The following is a 16,601-nucleotide window of genomic DNA, read 5'->3' as shown; positions in this document are numbered from 1 at the left end:
GACGCGCGGGGCCGGGGTGGGAAAGGGCGTCCCGCGTTCTCCGTTCTCCGCGTTCTCCGTTCTCCGCGTCCCGCGTTCTCCGCGGGGCGAGGATGAGGCTGAAGCTGCTCGGTGCGGGCGGCGGGCGGCTGGGCTCGCTGACGGGGCTGGGCCGCGGCGGGGCCGGCGCGCTGGCGCTGCCCGGCTGCCTGCTGTACACGCGCAGCGGCGCGGCGCCGCACCTGAGCCACGACACGCTGCGGGAGGTGCGCGGCGTGCCCGGCGTGGCGCACATCGCCCTGCCCGCCCTGTGAGTACCGCGCCCGGGCCGGGGGGCCCGCTCGCCCGTCCGAGGGAGGGGCGGGGGCTGGGTAGGAAAGGTCAGGGGAAGGGAGGTGGAGGGCTGCGTGATTTTTAGCGTGTTTAGGCCAAACCCGTCGCAGTCATCTTCCTGAGGTGGGCAGCAGGGCGAGGGAGGTGGTTCTGCCCCTCGGCTCTGCTGGCACCCCACCGGCAGTGCTGCATCCAGCTCTGGAGCCCGCACCAGAGAAGGGTGTGCGCCTGTTGGACCAGGTCCTTTGAGCGCCACAAAGATGCTCAGAGGGCCGGAGCATAATTCCTGTAACAACAGGCAGAGAGATTTGGGGGTGCTCAGCCTGGAGAAGAGAAGGCTCCAGGAGACCTTTTGCCAGGCTTCTGATACCTAAAGGGGGATTATAGGACAGATGGGGACAGATTTTTAATAGAGCCTGTTGTGGTAGGATTAGTAGTAATGGGTTTAAACTATAAGAGGGTATGTCTTGTGATGAAGGTGGTGAAACACTGGACCACGTTGCCCAGAGAGGTGGTAGGTACCCCATACCTGAAGGCATTTAATGTAAAACTGGTAGTTTTACATTAAACTAGTAACTCTCAAAACTAGTTAAGCTGCAACTGAAAGGAAAGCTTAACATGGTGAAGGTTGTGCAGTCGTTGAATGATGTGAACACATTAGTGAAGCTCCCCAAAAACTCATAGTATAGCTGCATGCTCTCCATCAAGTCAGCGGTCCCTGGTCAGTGCAGGTATAAGCTTTACTTTTTTGCCACAGAATTATGAGTGTCCCAGTGTGAGCTGTGATTCCAGAGCTCTGTGTTTCTGCCATTTCATTCCATCTGTCCCTGCTTCACTGCCTGACAGCTGGATGGCAAATACCAGCTCAGTGTCAGACAATGCATAAGCATGGAAAAAAAAAGTGCCTTAGTTATGAAACCACCAATCCCTCTAGACAGTTGTCTGCTTAGTTAATGTGTTCCTGTATCTGGATTGCAGGGCAGAAATTCATGACGTCCTGGAAGAGTATAAAGAAGGAGCTGCAAAATTTATGGGTAAAGTACAAGTATTTGCTTGTGTTTCTGAGAGATTATGCAGGTGGATCCCACTAGAGCATGTTCAGGTAATATAGTAGGCAGAAAGATGTAGGCTTTGCACATTTAGGGATTTTCTCACTCAAAATGGCAATAGGGAAGAATTGAAAATGTATATTGTCACTAGTATGGCCAAAAATCCTTCAATCAGGCTACAGAGTGATGATGTGTCTGTAATTTCTGTAAATTACAGACAGTTCTTTGTGTATGGAATCGAGCACATTTTGCAAAAAAAAGGTGAGTTGCCTAAGTTTGTTTTGTTTGTTTTAGTTTTTTACAAAGCACATAAAAATTTGGGACATGCGTTTCATTATGTATAAAAAAAATTGTGGTTTGGCTTTCCAAAGGAATTTTGCACCCAAATTTCAATAAACCTTATGTGTTTGGGGCAATTTACTCCTTCAAGAAAAAATGAAAAATGTCTTTGGAACTTCCTGGAGGCTTTACCAGTTTCAGTGACTGTCTCTGAAGAGAAGGCTGTATGTCATGGAGACATACTGTCTAGCTTTCTGACATTTGAAATCTCCAGTCCAGCAGGGATGATAAATTTCTCCTTTGTGTACTTGATACTTTCTCTCGCTCTCCTATTGTCACTCTTGTGAGTGTGGTGAGCCACTCAAAGAAGTTGTTAATGTTCCATCCCTGGAAATGTTCAAGGCCAGGTTGGATAGGGCTTTGAGCAACATGGTCTAGTGGAAGGTGTCCCTGCCCATGCCAAGGTCCCTTCCAAGCCAAACCATTCTATGATTCTACTTTGTCCTTCCTTAAAAGTTCTAGGCTTGGGATTGTTGCTAGTTTGGATTGTGTCAGGTGTCTCCAGTGTATCAGTTATCAGTTGAGTGGCCAAGTGGTCAGCTGTTGGGTCTGGAAAATTTTAATAGATGGAGTATTAATCAAGAAGTAACATAAAGAAATCCCAAAGCAGCTATGCATGCTGCAGAACCAAAGAGTGTTGTTTCATGGTTTGTCTTGCTGCTGCACTCTTCTCCAGACAGTTAGTAAAGCTGGGGAAGAAGTCTGTCTTTGGTGCTGAGAGATAGATGAACAATATTTTCTTAATCAGAATGGATGTATTTGTGTGGGGGACAATACCCTGTTCCCTTTTGCAGATCTGCAAGCCTCATCCTTGCCTTAGCTTTGCTTTGGTTCATGAAACTCTGCTCTGGATCTGTCTGTTTTCAGGTATGCCAGATGCTGTGCTCTACTGCTCCCTTCATGACCCTGTCACTCCCTGCCCCTCTGGCTACAACACTAACAAGGTACAGTAGCTGTAAAGACTTGAAAGGGTTCTCCTGAAGTTCCCAAAAGAAATCTGCCAGTCCTCCCTTCATCTTTGTGGGTGTGCTCAGATAGCCATAAGATTAGCAAACTAAATCTTTGCACAGAGAGGATTGTCATTTACATGCTCATACCTCCAACTGGAGGTACATGTTCTAAATGGAGCTGTACATGTTCTTACTTGGCAGCATGTTCCCTGAATGGTTCCTGAGCAGTTAAGTGGCAAAAGTGGCAACTCAGGTAGAAAGGAGGGCTCTGGATTACCATGCTGTTGTGGTTTAAATGGCAGTAAAATACCCTTATTTTGGCATATTTGCTGCACAAGCTTGTGCTTCTGCCATGGATAAGCAGTAAATCTGAACCACTGTGTGTGTATTTACATACAGCCTGCTACAGGCCCACAAAGGGGAAGGACATCAGAATTTTTGCAGGAGGGTGGCTCAGCAATCCAGGAGTGCATAGTTGCAGACATTTGCCTGTTCCACCCCACAGGCACACGTGCTGCTGTGAAATCCACACACTGCCTGACACAGCTTCATGCTGGAGCTGCTGGCACCTACTCAGATACATCAGTCCCAAGGGCTGTTTGGGTATGGCCATGTTTGGTGGAAGGTCACTGAGTGATGGAAGATAACTCCTGCCAGACAGCTATCAGTGTATATTCCTTGCTTCTGGGAGCCAGGCTGAGTCCTGTCTCTCTGCAGGGAAGGAATTACCTGAAGCTTGTCCCACTGTTGTGCAGCTTTGGGGTGAGAGCAGCAATCTAAACGTGGGAGTTTGGTTCAGAGTTTTTTGGGTTTTTTTAAATAAGCTGGTGAGAATATCTGTCACTTTGTTGTAAGGCCATCTGCAGCTGGATCTGTGCTGACAAATACTTATGAAAGCTTTTTGAAAGCAATGGGACAGAAAGCTCTGTGCCAGAAAGCCTAGCACTAGCTGGATTTAAATAATCACAGGATAATGCTCAGCTCTCTAAGCTGCATGGCTATTTTATTTATTAAAGCAGCTTTTTTCCTCTCGAGAACAGAATGAAGGTAACTAGATGTGATTACACTCTGCCCTTTGGCTCAGACAGCTCTGACTTTCCTCTGCCTGCCTTCACCCTGATGCTGTCATAGCAAGAGGCAGCAGGTAATGTCTGAACAACATGCTGCTGCAGAAAAACATACAGCTGCTGTGTTTCAGTTATTCTGTAGATGCAAATTTTGGAACTCTTTGGAGTTGCTCTTTTTTTTTTAGTTGGAAATTTGCAAAAAAAAAATTATTGTTTTGGAGAGTTCTGGTTTTATTCAAATTTGGTGAAATTGGCTGATAAGGCCAAAGTAATCAGGATGGGTGGATGGGCAACAGGCACGCAGTATACTTGTGCAGTCCTTTTGGGTCTTTGTAGGGACCAGACCAAAAAGAAAAGGCTTCTGCTCATATTTTTTGCATCTGCTGATGAAATTAAATTTGCAAATTAGTATACATGAGAACTGCACTGCTTAATCTGTCTGTCTGGCACAGGCTAGGAGAATGTGTTTATACCCTCAGGCCCCAAAAAGTGCCCATAACACTCCAAGCTATATGCTGTTTCTGATGGCTGAAAAACTTTCTCATTTAAAAAGGCATGAACAGAATTGCAGAATGAAAAGAGCTGACTTCTTAAGGGCTCAAGCCCTTTATTTAACCTACTTGAATACCCCTTTAAAGTTTTGGAGCAGCAGTTTCACAAGCCAGACAATAATACAACCAAAGCAATGGCCAAGCTGCACTCACAGGTTAATTACATGTTCTGCAAAATAGGCTAAAATGTGAACATTTTATGAATCTGAATGTTTAGTGAATTGAATGGTGACATCTGCTAGGTGTTCAGGTAAGATAGCCTCCCTGTCCACATGCTTTTGTCTTGCTATAAATTCTTTTGAAGGGATCACGGAGTAACGATGGAAGATGGGGTCCCATGTGTGCTGGCAGGATGGGAAGCATGTGAAGAGACAGGGAAGAGTGTGTGTGAAATCCTAATGAGCATGAGCCATTCCTTACATCAGCTTGTTTTGGGTATTTCAGTGCCTTCTAGAGTTGCTGGATTTGGGACCTAAAATAACATGAGGTTCTAAGATGGAGTGCTTAACAAGCTTTTGTATTCTTTCCAGACTGCATTGTTTATATAAATACATGCATTCACGTGTGTTGTGTGAGTTAAGTGCTCAGGAGAGAAGGGTTTGTATTTTGTACAGAAAACTAGCAAGTTGTATTTGCCATTGTAGCCTTTGCTGCTTTTTATAAGCTTTTGCTTAGTTGACAACAAGTTTCGTGGTAAAAAAAAAAAAAAGCTTTTTTCCCCCCCCAACTCTGCCACTAATTTGTGTGATGAGAGGCCAGCTGCTCTATCTTGGATTTTTAAACATGGAGAAGTCAGTGTTGAGTGGGATGGTTTCACCAAAGAGTATTGTAGAAGTTCATTCATTTATCTCCTTTCATTCACTGTGCCAAGTGCAGCTGATTATCTGAGCCATGCTCCAGGGGAATTATCTAATGAGCTGTCATTCCAGTAGCTGGTGTTTCACCAGACCAATTCCTTCTCTCCTTTCACCCTTAAGATCTGCTGTCCTTTGCAACTGCTGTTCATCCCTGTTCTTCCTGTACAGACGGTCTCCCTGTGGGGAAGCTCAGGGCGCATGGAGATGACAGCTTCCAAGTTCATGGACATCCAGCGGGCCATCCAGCCAGACTGGTTCCAGTGCATCTCTGATGGAGACGTCATTTCTGGGGAAGCTGGCAGAAAAAGAGCCAAGAAATCTGTGGATAGGTCGCTTTCCTTCTTGGATATCTGCCTTCAGCTGCAAGAAAAATCACCGGTAAGGTCCCGAAGATACTGAGGCAATATCACTGCAAGTGCTTCTTGGTCTGTGCTGCATCCTGGACCAGCCCCAGGAAATTGTAATAGGAAGTTGTGTCACATGTGTCTATCAGAGAATGCCCAGCTTACAGTCCAGAGTGAGCTGTAGCCAGTAGCACAGTGAGTTTTCCTTCCTTCCGTTAGTAAATTGTCTTCTGCACCAGGATCACCCCTCATCTCTACTCGTTGAGGAGAACTACATTTTAGGATTTTTCTTTCTGCTTTTGGGTTGTGATGCATTTCACTTACTTTATTATTAGATGCATTAGCAAAGTGGGATCTTCTTATTCAGATTGAGAAAACCCATCTTTTTGCTCTGAAGTCCCCTTGGTTCCAAGTGAGAGAGGATTTGATAGAATTAGTAAGTGCTATTCTTTATTTCTTCCAGCAGCTTTGAAACTTCCCTCCCTTTTAGTGAAAGGAGACATACTATCTGAGTCTGCACTACAAGGGAAAACAGGTGACAGAAGTTAATGTTTGGATCTCCTGAAAGGGAATTCCCTGTGCCATCTGAGAGCCAGGATAATGGCACCTGCTTTGTATTTTGCACTAACACATCACTGCTGAGACCCCCATCCATAAAAAGCCATGTACAAAGATGGTGTGTGGTTATTGCCTTCTGTAGGGAGGTGGGAAGAGTGGCATCAAGATTCTCAGTGAGTTAGTATCAAGGCAAGGAGCACAATCTGTCTCTAGCAATCCCATTTCTGACACATGGATTCACTGTGTTGTGTGGGGAATAATCTTTAATGAGATGAAACTCCGTGGTTCTGGCAAGTTCCTGGGAATGTGGGGCTTAAGTAGCAGGCATGTGAACTCTGGGCTGTGAGATGTCTGGCAGAGCATGCTCTAACACTTGTAGCTTTCTCCTGGGACAGGAACTACAAGGAAGTGTAATGTTTGGGGCAATTGAAGGTGGAGATGTCTTGGAAGAGAGGCTCAGATCAGCCAGGGAGACTGCCAAGCGGCCTGTGGGTGGCTTTCTGCTAGATGGCTTCCAGGGAAGTGCCATGGCCAAGGAGACCAAGTTGAAACTGATAGCTTCTGTCACAGCAGAGCTGCCAGAGGATAAACCAAGGTAAGTTGTGTGGGCAACGTCCCAAGAAATCCATCTGTCCTGTTATGAGGAACATCTACAGGCTGCTGTGCAGTTTTTCTGTAGGAAATAATGACTATTGCACAGCTGTGTGTGTGCCAGGCTGCATAAATTTTACCATTGTCAGGCTGCAGTCTTCAACACTTGTTTCAGTTTTTAGTTGTAACTGGCACTAGACTTTGGTCATACTGTGGGTTTGAGGAAAAGTTTTTAGGAAGAGTTACAGGTAGGATATATCAGGGTTACTTGCATTTGGAGGCCTTGGTTTATTTGAAGTTCATCTTGAACAAAAATGTTATTATCAAGGTATTTTACAGGGACTTCTTCTCAGTAAAAATGTAATGTTTCCAGTTCTCTCTGGCCTGAACTGGCAGATGGCAGAGAGGGGTGCTGGCAGAACCAGCCAGGGCTTGCTACACGATCTTGGTAGCCAGCTCTGTCCTAGTACCTGAGGCACTGAGCCTGTGCACTACACAGGTACAGGCTGGCCCAGAACAGTGGTATTCTCTTGGACAGTGTGGGGTTTACTGCCTATCTGATTTGTTAGCTGTGCCCATCAGACCCATGCCAAGAACTGGACAGGAGTGGCAGCTTTCTTAATCCTTATAACTGACTAACAGTAACTAAAGACTTCTTGAAAATGTGTGCTAATATTTGCTAGTGGTTCAGAAATGTAGGGGTTTGTTTATTGGGTTGAGCTCACTGGATTGTTCTTACCAGAGCAACTGCTGCAGAAATAATATAATTGCTTTTTTCGTCATTTCCTGAAGAGAATGACTGAAGCCCCATTGTGTTTCTGCCTCCCTCTGCTAGCAGAGCATTGCTCTGCCCTAATGGTGTTTAAAAGGAAATTAAATGCAAGAGCACTGTGTCTGGTGTTGCAGCTTGTTCTTGCTTAGGGGTGCCTGGGGTTTGAATTTTCCTGACAATTAGGAGGCTTGCTGTGTTATTGCTATCCTGCCTGGTTGAGCTACTTAAAAGATCCCCTGGGAGCATTAGAGTCCAATCTGCTCAGCTAACCTCAGTGGCTACCAGTGCATCTGCCTCATCTATCAAATAGTTTGCTTGTCTTGTTAAGACAAGTGTTTCTGACCTCTTGATAGGAAGAGAGCTGGTTAGCCCCAGGGGGCATTGGAAGTACCTCACGTGAATTTTAGGCAGTTCTTGCTCCTGAATCACCCTTGCCATTGTGGCTGGAGAAGTTGTTCTTCATCTCTGTTCTGCCCCAGCATGAAATTCTCTGGAAGACAAACACTTTTTATGCCTCACTCAAGAAGTGGCTGCTTTTTGTGTGATTGTAAAATGATCTTATGAGTGTACTCTTTATAAAGAATCCTTTCATGTACCTAACGGGGCTGAAGTCTCGTGATAAAATTTGTTTTCCTTTCCAATAGCACAGCAACCCTTGCAAGAACAAATGTTTGTTCTTACCTGTGCAGAGATGAGTTTCAACAAGGCTTTGACCATATATGCAGAGCTGCTGTTTTGACTTTCGAATTTGATTTTCTCCCTGTCATGGGAACCTGAAACATAAAACACTCATGCTGTAAACTTCTCATATCCTTATTCTGTGCTCATCAATTTAATTGGAGTACTTAGAAAAGTGACTAAAAATGGCACCTTGTGACTTCATTTATCAGCCCCTGTGTACTTTCCTAATTATCTGTTTAGCTCATTGCCCTACATTAACTTCTACTGCTTTCAGCCCAGCCATGCACCTGCAGGAGAGCAGGCACTGCTCTTCTCTCTTACACTTCACCCACTCTCGGTGAAGCTGCCAACTAAATTTGGCTGCCAGCAGGATCTCTATTACCACTGATGGCAATCCAGCCAGGCTCTTCCTGGCTCTTAATGCCATATCTCAGGAGATGTTACAGCCCACGTTCCTGGGTAAATCATTTGAGCAGATAGAGTGTAAAGAGAAGGGAAGACTAAAACAAGGAGGTTTTCTCTTTCTAACAATGTTTTCAATTATTGAGTTCTCCCCCAGGCAGTTTTCCAAGTGCTATAGGATGTGTCTGTCACCTGAAGGACTTGCATCTTTGACCAGCCATCTACTGCTGTCTCTGTTGAGACTCTTTTTAAACAAGCTAACAAGCTAAGAAGCAAAAGTATCCATGTGTTGCGAATTGGTAGTTCATTGGGTCACAAACATGATTCAGGAAAATACCTGTTCTATGGCACAGATGTTATGAATCTAATGGTATTTATGTGTATGTGAAAGAAATCACATACAAATCACTTCAAACACAATGAACAGAAAGGGGTTTTTTCCACAGTAAATTAGGGATTTTTGCTCTCTTCCAAAGGGCAAAGAATGAAAAGCCTGTTATGTACTGGATATGTGGGAGGTGGGAAGTGGAAGCACATGGAATTCTGAGTGATGACTGTTAGCAGTGCAGAGATAAGCTGTGTGTGCTGCACATGACCTGGAGGTCTTCTCCTTCTGCTACCTGCTTGCTTCTACTCAGAATATTGTATATTTTTCTTCTTGTGTGTCTCCTACAGAATCATTCATGGTGTAGGCAAACCAGATGAGGTGCTTGAGTGCATTGAAAGGGGAGTGGACATTTTTGAGAGCTTCTTTCCCTTCCAAGTGACAGAGCGAGGCTGTGCCTTGGTTTTCAGTTACGACTGCCATACAGATCCTGAAGCAACAGGTAGGCTTCTTGATGGTTGTTACAGTTTTTGCATTTTCTATTGTGGTAAGCATAATTCATACTTGGGACCAATCTGTATTTGAGCACTTTGTTCCTGAAATAAGTGCAGTGACTACTGGAAAACCTGGGATTCCACTACCACATGTTACTTTAAGAGGCGGGGTGCTTTGGTGTGATGTCTGTTGAGTAAAACTTGAGGACTCTGAATGTCTCATTAGCCAAAATATGATGATTAAATATTTCTTAAACACCTCTTGAATAGAGGGGTTTTAGTTTGACACCCTTGGCAAATTTTCTGTTACTGTTAGCAGTGAAGGCTGGACCTATTAAGGGATCTCTAGAGTTAAATTATTATCTGTCTGTTGCAGTAATGTATTTTTGAAGTTCTTTTTTCTAGCTGTCAGAAGTTTCCCATTTATTTGGGCAATTTTCCTCTCTGTCCTTGCATTCATAGGTTTACATCAAAACCAAAATGCTCTGTTCATTATACTGTGAGATGGAAATGTGTATCACCCATTAAAGCATCTATCAAATGTGTTTCAAGCAGCTGTTTTGTTTTGGCCTATTAAATGTTTTTAATACAGGGAAACATTACACATTTTTTCTCTTGGGTAGAACCTAGTGGCTTTTCATGCCTGGATAATTCAGATCCAGCTGAATAGAACAGAACATCTTGTTTATTCATGCTTGCTCCTATTTTTTAACCCTTTTCTTTGTTTGTTGTTCTTTGTCTTGTCTTGCTTTATTCTTAAATTATAAGGCTCTGGGTAATGGCAGTGGTTTTGTCCTGTGTCTGTTTTAAACACGGTAGGCATGGATTATGCAAACAGTAATATTGGCATTTCAAGATACATCTCCTTCTCCTTAAGAACAAACTCAAAAATGCAAACCTATAAAGTCAGGGGATGTTTCTTTATTTTTCAGATAGATGCTGAAAAGGCAGATGTTGAGCCACCTCTTCAGAATTAATGCTACCAGCCTCTTTTGATTCCAGGGTTTTTAAAAAAAAAAACAAAACAAGAGGCATCTAAATCCCTGAGTGATCACAGCATGGAAAGTAGAATGACTGAATGCAGATGAGTTGCCTGTCTACTCTAACAAAATCTCAATAAAATCCATTTGTTCAGGTCATTGCATTCTATTCAGCATGCAGTTCAGACAAAGTACTTTTGACATTTTATAAAGAAGTCAGCTCAGTAGAGCAGCAAAAAGTTATACTGTTATTTCAGCTCTAACTTTTTATTAGTTCTAGTTGATTAGTTTTCACTTGTCTCTTGCTGTTTTGATCATCTGATAGTGTATTTGTGTTAACTAACCTACAGCAATTAAAGTAAAATATCTGCTTTCTAGAAAAAACAGGTGGAAACTTGTGGCAGAAGTTTTCAGCTGGCAAGAAAGTAGCAGAAATTTCTGTAAGGTTGCTACCTTTGCTTTGCTCTTGCTCTCTATTCTAAGGATGTTGTCTTTTTAATTTAATCAGTTTTAACACAAAATGGGATCCAGGACCTGGAGGAGAATGGTGCTCAAGAAGGCCAGGAGGAAGTCTCCAAAGCTGACCCAGAAATGACACCATTTGAGATATCTCTGAAGGATAAAAAGTATGTGAGTTTGTGAGGAGGGTACCTGTATTGTATGACTAAATATACTGCTTTAGTCCTCTCTATTTATTTGCAACTGGTCAGCAGCTGGATAAGAAACTTCATAAAACATGAAGCTGTTGAAGAGAGTACTTCTGGACACTGAGCAGATAGTGTTGGACAAGAATTCTAGCTTGTTCTCAGGCAACAGCCTAGCTCTGAAAGTGCTGTCTTTTGCCTGACCTAGAGCCAGGGGTTTTCTGATAATTTATTCAGCAAACATTCTGTGGTCATAATTATGTCTCAGCTGAAAGACCGTAGGTTCACAAAAGTGGTCTGGGAATCACTTTGTCCTTCCACATCTAATTTGGGTCATCTTCAGATAATAGATTTTATTTAAACTATGGAGACCCTCTACTCTCTGACTCAGTCTGGGCAACTGCAGAGCAGTTCTGCCATTTCTGGATACTTCACAAATACTTTGGCCATTGTTACCACTTGTCCTTCCTTCTCTTTGTCACAGCTACTTCCAGGCTAAGTAGACAATTGTATTGTTTTGCTCTCTGTGAAATGGTGCATCTCACAGTAGAGTGGAATACTGTTCTGTGAATAGTGGGATTAGTAAATCGGTGGTTTTGGTGGCTTTCTCCTTCATAAATTGTGTGATAGCTGTCTTGCACTGCAGCTTTTCTGCAAGGGAAGGCACAGATGGGGCCTCTCTCTGCTGTTAGCTGTGATGTAGTCAGAGTTATTTTGACTTAAATGTATGGCCTTTGGGCTCTGATGTGAGTTCTGGCATGAGGACACCTGGGGCTTTCAGCAGCCATGATCTCACACCATGGCATGGTGTGGGAGTTAAATGATCTTTAAGGTCCCTTCCAATCCTTCCACCTCTGATATCTGATGTCCTTTGTGCCAGTGGTGCTGGTCTGAGTTGTGAGCAAATCTGGATTAAGGACCTCAGGACTTTAAGGCTTAGGTCCCTGCAAAAGGCCAGGTGGTTACTGGGGAACTCTTTATTGCTTGGATGGCTCTTAGCTCTGATGTTACCCAACACTGCTTCTTCCTTAGGTACCACGATGATTTTGGTCCTTTGCTGGAAGGATGCAGCTGTTACTGCTGTCAGAGGCACACTCGTGCCTACATCCATCACCTCCTGGTGACCAACGAGCTGCTGGCCGGTGTCCTGCTCATGATGCACAACTTCCAGCACTACTTTGGTTTCTTCAGTGCCGTTCGGGATGCCTTGAGGGACAGCAAACTGGACGTTGTCAAGGAGCTTGTCTTCAGGCAGGCGCTGCAAGGCCCGGCAAGTGCCACGCTGAGACAGTGAGCTCAGAGAGGACAGAGGAGGCTGCAGGCTGCATCCTCATCCAGTGACACTCTATCACCTGGATGTGTCAGTAGTAAAATGCCTTTAAAATGCTTTTTTTTCCTTCCTGAAGGGACCTGAATGAGATGTTTGAAGGAGATCTCACTTCCTGGTGGGGAAGGATGATCTTGTTCAAGCTCCTCTTCTGGTTAATTGGCTTGGTGCATTCTTGGTGGCTGGAAGAGCCTGGACAGTTCACCAGTAAGACCAGTATGGATGGGTTTGTTTTCAGATACTCACTGTTGGTTTCCCATGTGCAAGGACAGAGTAATTTAACTTGTGATTGAGGATAAAGCAGGAATTAGGGCAGCATATACTTAAAATTAATCCAGCTGCCTGGAGACTCAGCAGTTGCTTGGGACTCTTGTTCCATACCCAACAGTAATTATTTTTCTAGAAAAACCTAGTGGTGTCCTAGTCTCTCATCATGTATCCCCTTAGTAAGAAGTCCCACCTCAGTCTTAACATACTGTCCTTGTAGCCATTGCCAGCATCTGTGTCCTTGGAAAGAACTGACTGGAAGTGCTGCTGTGTCCAATGGCACAGGGGACTGTGTGTGTACTCCTCTCTCAGGCCACCTGCAGTGCAGAGTGTTCTCTGGGCCTGGAGGAAGTCTGCCACCTCAGCCTGGCCTTAAACACCCCTGCCTCAGGGGTCCCATTCAGTGACTTTAGAGCCAGAGAGAAAAGAAAGTGTTTAATCCATCTCCTGCTGTAGGGCTTTTTTTTAAACTCTGTGCACTTCTTTCTGTGCACTTTTTTCAGATTTCACTCCCGTGTTAGCACATGGGTGACAATGTCTGTACCATTCTTTCCAGCCACCCTAGTACTGGTCACAGAGCAGGCTACACAAATGTCACTGTGACATGGGCTGTGGGAGGGAAGTGTCATAGCAAAGGACTTTTAGAAGACATTCTGGTGGGTCCTTGTTTTAGAATATGACTTAGTTATGTTACATTCCTCTTATTCATTTGGGGTTTTTTACTGCCCCTTACTGTGGAATCATGGATTTAATAGTTTTATATTTCAAAGCAACAATAAAATACATTTATTATTTGTTACATTGGCTCCTCAACGTGTGACAGAGGTGGTGTACCAGAGAGTTTGAACTCGAGAAGATATCTCCTGAAAACTTGACCTAGCAGCCTGTCATGGATACTCCTAGATAATGTCCTCCATCAGGAGGATATTTGGACCTATTTTAGACTCCTATCATAATAGGCAGAAGAATATCATAATAGACTTGGAAGTGTTGAAGACACTGCTGCCTGTCATTCTCCCCATAAGGACTCTACTACCTTAATTAAGCTTGAAAAAATACTACACTTCATGGCCTTGAAGCCATTAAGGATTAATCTGTAGTTTGCTCTTCACAATTTCTGCAATACTTTTAAGATTTTAATACCTCCCATCAGAATGATTTTACCATAGAGTATAAGGGGTTTTTAGTTTCCCTGTCTCTTTGGGCAGGTACACCAAATTGTCATAGTTCTTTTAACCATTCCAGCCTTACTCACTCTGTTGCACTAACTACACTTCTGTTCCACAGGATCCTAAAGAAATGGTGCAAATACTGCTCTGCCGTTGTCTTCAGACAGATTACAGAGAATGATTCAGCCACAGAAGTGACATAAAATACACAATTGTCGTCCTCACTCCAAGTAGTACTTTGTGGTTGAAATTGATGCAGCACTGGGAAACTTGGAGATGGTGTCCTGGGTATACAGCATGAGGTAGAAGGTCTGCCTAACTTAAAGGGCAAGAATTCTAATGAAACAAAAATGGGTTTGTTCCTTTCAAGAGGAATGCAGTGGTAGTGCATGAGACCTTGCATTGCTTGTTTCCGCAGTGCCTGTTTCTACAATGTTGCAAGTGCCTGTGCAGAATCTTTTGGGAGGGGACAGGTTTTGAAAGGTCTCATTCACTAACACTCCTGTATCCACATATTGAATCACCAAAATGCTTGGGTCAGCCCAGCACTTGGGCACCACAATGGTTGTGTCCAACAGGTCAGTCATGGATGCTCTGTGATGACACACAGGACAAGGGGTGCAGGTGGTTGTGTCCTACTCACATTTCCTGCATGCTTTTTAGGTTGGTAACCTTACTGCTAGTTTTGGAATTGCTGTTTTATATCTTTTGGGGGCTACTTGTGATCACTCAGTCTCCCCGTCCTGCCCCACTTCTGTGAATCATTTGGATTTATTAATTTTTCTTTATCTTCCAGCCTGGATGTCTTCAGGAGATAAGCATAGCTGTACTGGGATCTTAGTGGCCTGCTAAGCTAAGTGCCAGTAACATGCTATTCTCAATAAACCTTTTCTTCTGGCTTTGCAGTCCTTCCATACTGCTGTGGTACGGTTTTTTTCCAGTCCTACCCATTAGGCTTTCCTGTTACAGTTCTCTGGTTAACTTTTATGTGTGTGCACCTGTGTACCACGGCTGCACAAAGGAAACCATTTTATACTGGGCAGAATTTGACCAGCTACATCATTCAGTATCTAACAAACACAAACATCACTAACCCTGAAACCATCTTAAAGTGTTGTATTTATACAACTTCTCAACTTACCAGTCCTCTTAGTTCACACTGTAGAAAATCAACAACATTTTACATGATAACTTAGAAAGGTTTTAAATTTATTTCCAGGCAGAGATATAATTTGTTTCAAAAACAGAATTCTTGCCCTAATATGGGGATGAAAACTGCATGAAGAAAACTAAACTTTCCATGGAGAAGTGAAAATTGAAATTAATAAGGAGTGTAAAAATGTCTGTGCTAAATTAACTTCACTAAGCACAGAAGACTGCAAAAACATCCTTGACTGCCATCCATCCCCAAAGGGCAGAATACAAAAGAGATGGTGTGCTACAAAAACATTAGACCCTTGAATATCATTTCCTTAGCAACCTTTAGTGTAATCTTCCCCTTAATAAAGAAAAACCTTTCACGCTGATGAGAATAACTGTCAGGGCCTCATGTTAAGGCCTGTGTCTTTCTGACCACTTCATCAGTATTCTGCTCAGTAACTTCCTTCTTCCAGTGCTATTTTAATGTTGCAGACTCTTCAGGAGTTTCAAAGGTATTCTTTGAAGTGTATAAAGGAAAAAAAATAATCAAATTGTCTTACTACAAAAAAGTCGTCTTTCCTTCAGGATTGTAATCCCCCCCTCACTGTTTATCCACTCCATCCTATAAATCACTGGAACAGTGTCCAAGACACACACAGTGTATATCCAGCCTTCTCTGACAGTTTCTAGGTCTGCTCCTCTGTGGCTCTGCAGGATCACAGGAGCTGCCCAAGACTGGAAATGTTCCAGCAGGTGTTCAATTTATTTCTACATCTATAAGGTCCAGCGGGTTTTCAGATCATGGGATTTTTATGCATAGAAAATTTAGTTCCAGGTGTGTTTCAGAGGTGCTTTTAAGTATTGAGTAGCTTTTATTCAACCCAAACCCTGTTGGTTTTTGATTCACAACCTGAAGTGGCCGACAAAGGGCTCCAATAAAATGTTTAAACTGTTCTCTCAGTAATGTCAGAGCTGTTTGTGATGTGGAAGGCGTGCATGAAACAGATGATGGTGCAGGCCAGTTTAATGGTTCTATTTGTAGTACTCTGGAGTGATCTACATAATTCGCTAGGGACCGCGCCTCTTTTCTGGTAATGCAGCACTCCTTTGGACTATTGAAGATGTTCAAGCACATTGCCATCCTTTCTTATGAAAGATGTTCAAGCACATTGCCATCCTTTCTTATGCACATTCCTTAGGCGTGATAGGACTTTTCAAACAAAAAGAGAAGGAATTTAAATCCCTTTGAGAAGGTGGATCTAGACTGGTAAAGTTGGTGCTGGCACAAAAATGGTGCAGCAAAATGTTCTTGCTTCCCTGTTGATGTTGCCAATGTGAATGGTGTCTGTCACATTACACAGTCTCCTCCCTGGGAACATATTGACTTGGAAAAGCAGCACCTTTCCTGCCTCACAATGAGGTGATGATGAAGTGCTGGTTAAGTCTACATCTGTCGTCTGTATGTTTCAATTACATTGGACATGTGAAGGTGCAACACAGTGGGATGCTCTGTCATGCTGGCACCGCTCCTCCAGCTCCTGGCCTTGCTTACTGCCCATCATTACAAAATCTTTGGAGAAAGCCTGGTCTGTTCTCAGCTATTTGTGTGTCTGAACATCTTGCAGAGCTCTTTGGGAAGCAGTTTTGGATGAGAAGGGGTTATGTGGTTAACCAGGATTATTTCAAGCTTCTGAAGCCTGAAAATCTAGGAATCTGTTTAGTGAGGACCAAAGGTAAAGGAATTATAAATAAAGGCATTTGGATCTGCCAGACAGCTCAGGA

At 43.5% G+C, this 16,601-nt stretch overlaps 1 protein-coding gene across 2 annotated transcripts; it reads left to right on the top strand.

Moving 5' to 3' along the window:
- The first annotated feature begins 46 nt into the window (after positions 1-46).
- QTRT2 (queuine tRNA-ribosyltransferase accessory subunit 2) lies at positions 47-14,578 on the top strand. Of its 2 annotated transcripts, XR_005953160.1 has the most exons (9): positions 47-289; positions 1,291-1,346; positions 2,568-2,644; positions 5,294-5,503; positions 6,423-6,622; positions 9,149-9,300; positions 10,781-10,898; positions 11,949-12,276; positions 13,798-14,578. XR_005953160.1 is itself a non-coding variant. In XM_041411084.1 (8 exons), the coding sequence occupies exons 1-8, from the start codon at positions 93-95 to the stop codon at positions 12,208-12,210; spliced, it is 1,272 nt and encodes a 423-aa protein (XP_041267018.1). In that variant the 5' UTR covers positions 47-92; the 3' UTR covers positions 12,211-13,309. The 2 variants fall into 2 exon arrangements, 1 of the variants encoding a protein (XP_041267018.1); XM_041411084.1 differs by lacking the exon at positions 13,798-14,578 and having other exon boundaries at positions 11,949-13,309.
- The last annotated feature ends 2,023 nt before the right edge of the window (positions 14,579-16,601 follow it).

This window comes from Onychostruthus taczanowskii, unplaced genomic scaffold (genome assembly GCF_017590055.1).
Source record: "Onychostruthus taczanowskii isolate IOZ18803 unplaced genomic scaffold, ASM1759005v1 scaffold34, whole genome shotgun sequence".
Lineage (NCBI taxonomy): Eukaryota > Metazoa > Chordata > Aves > Passeriformes > Passeridae > Onychostruthus > Onychostruthus taczanowskii.
Note: the sequence above shows the minus strand (reverse complement) of the source record. Positions and strands in the feature narration are given on the sequence as shown.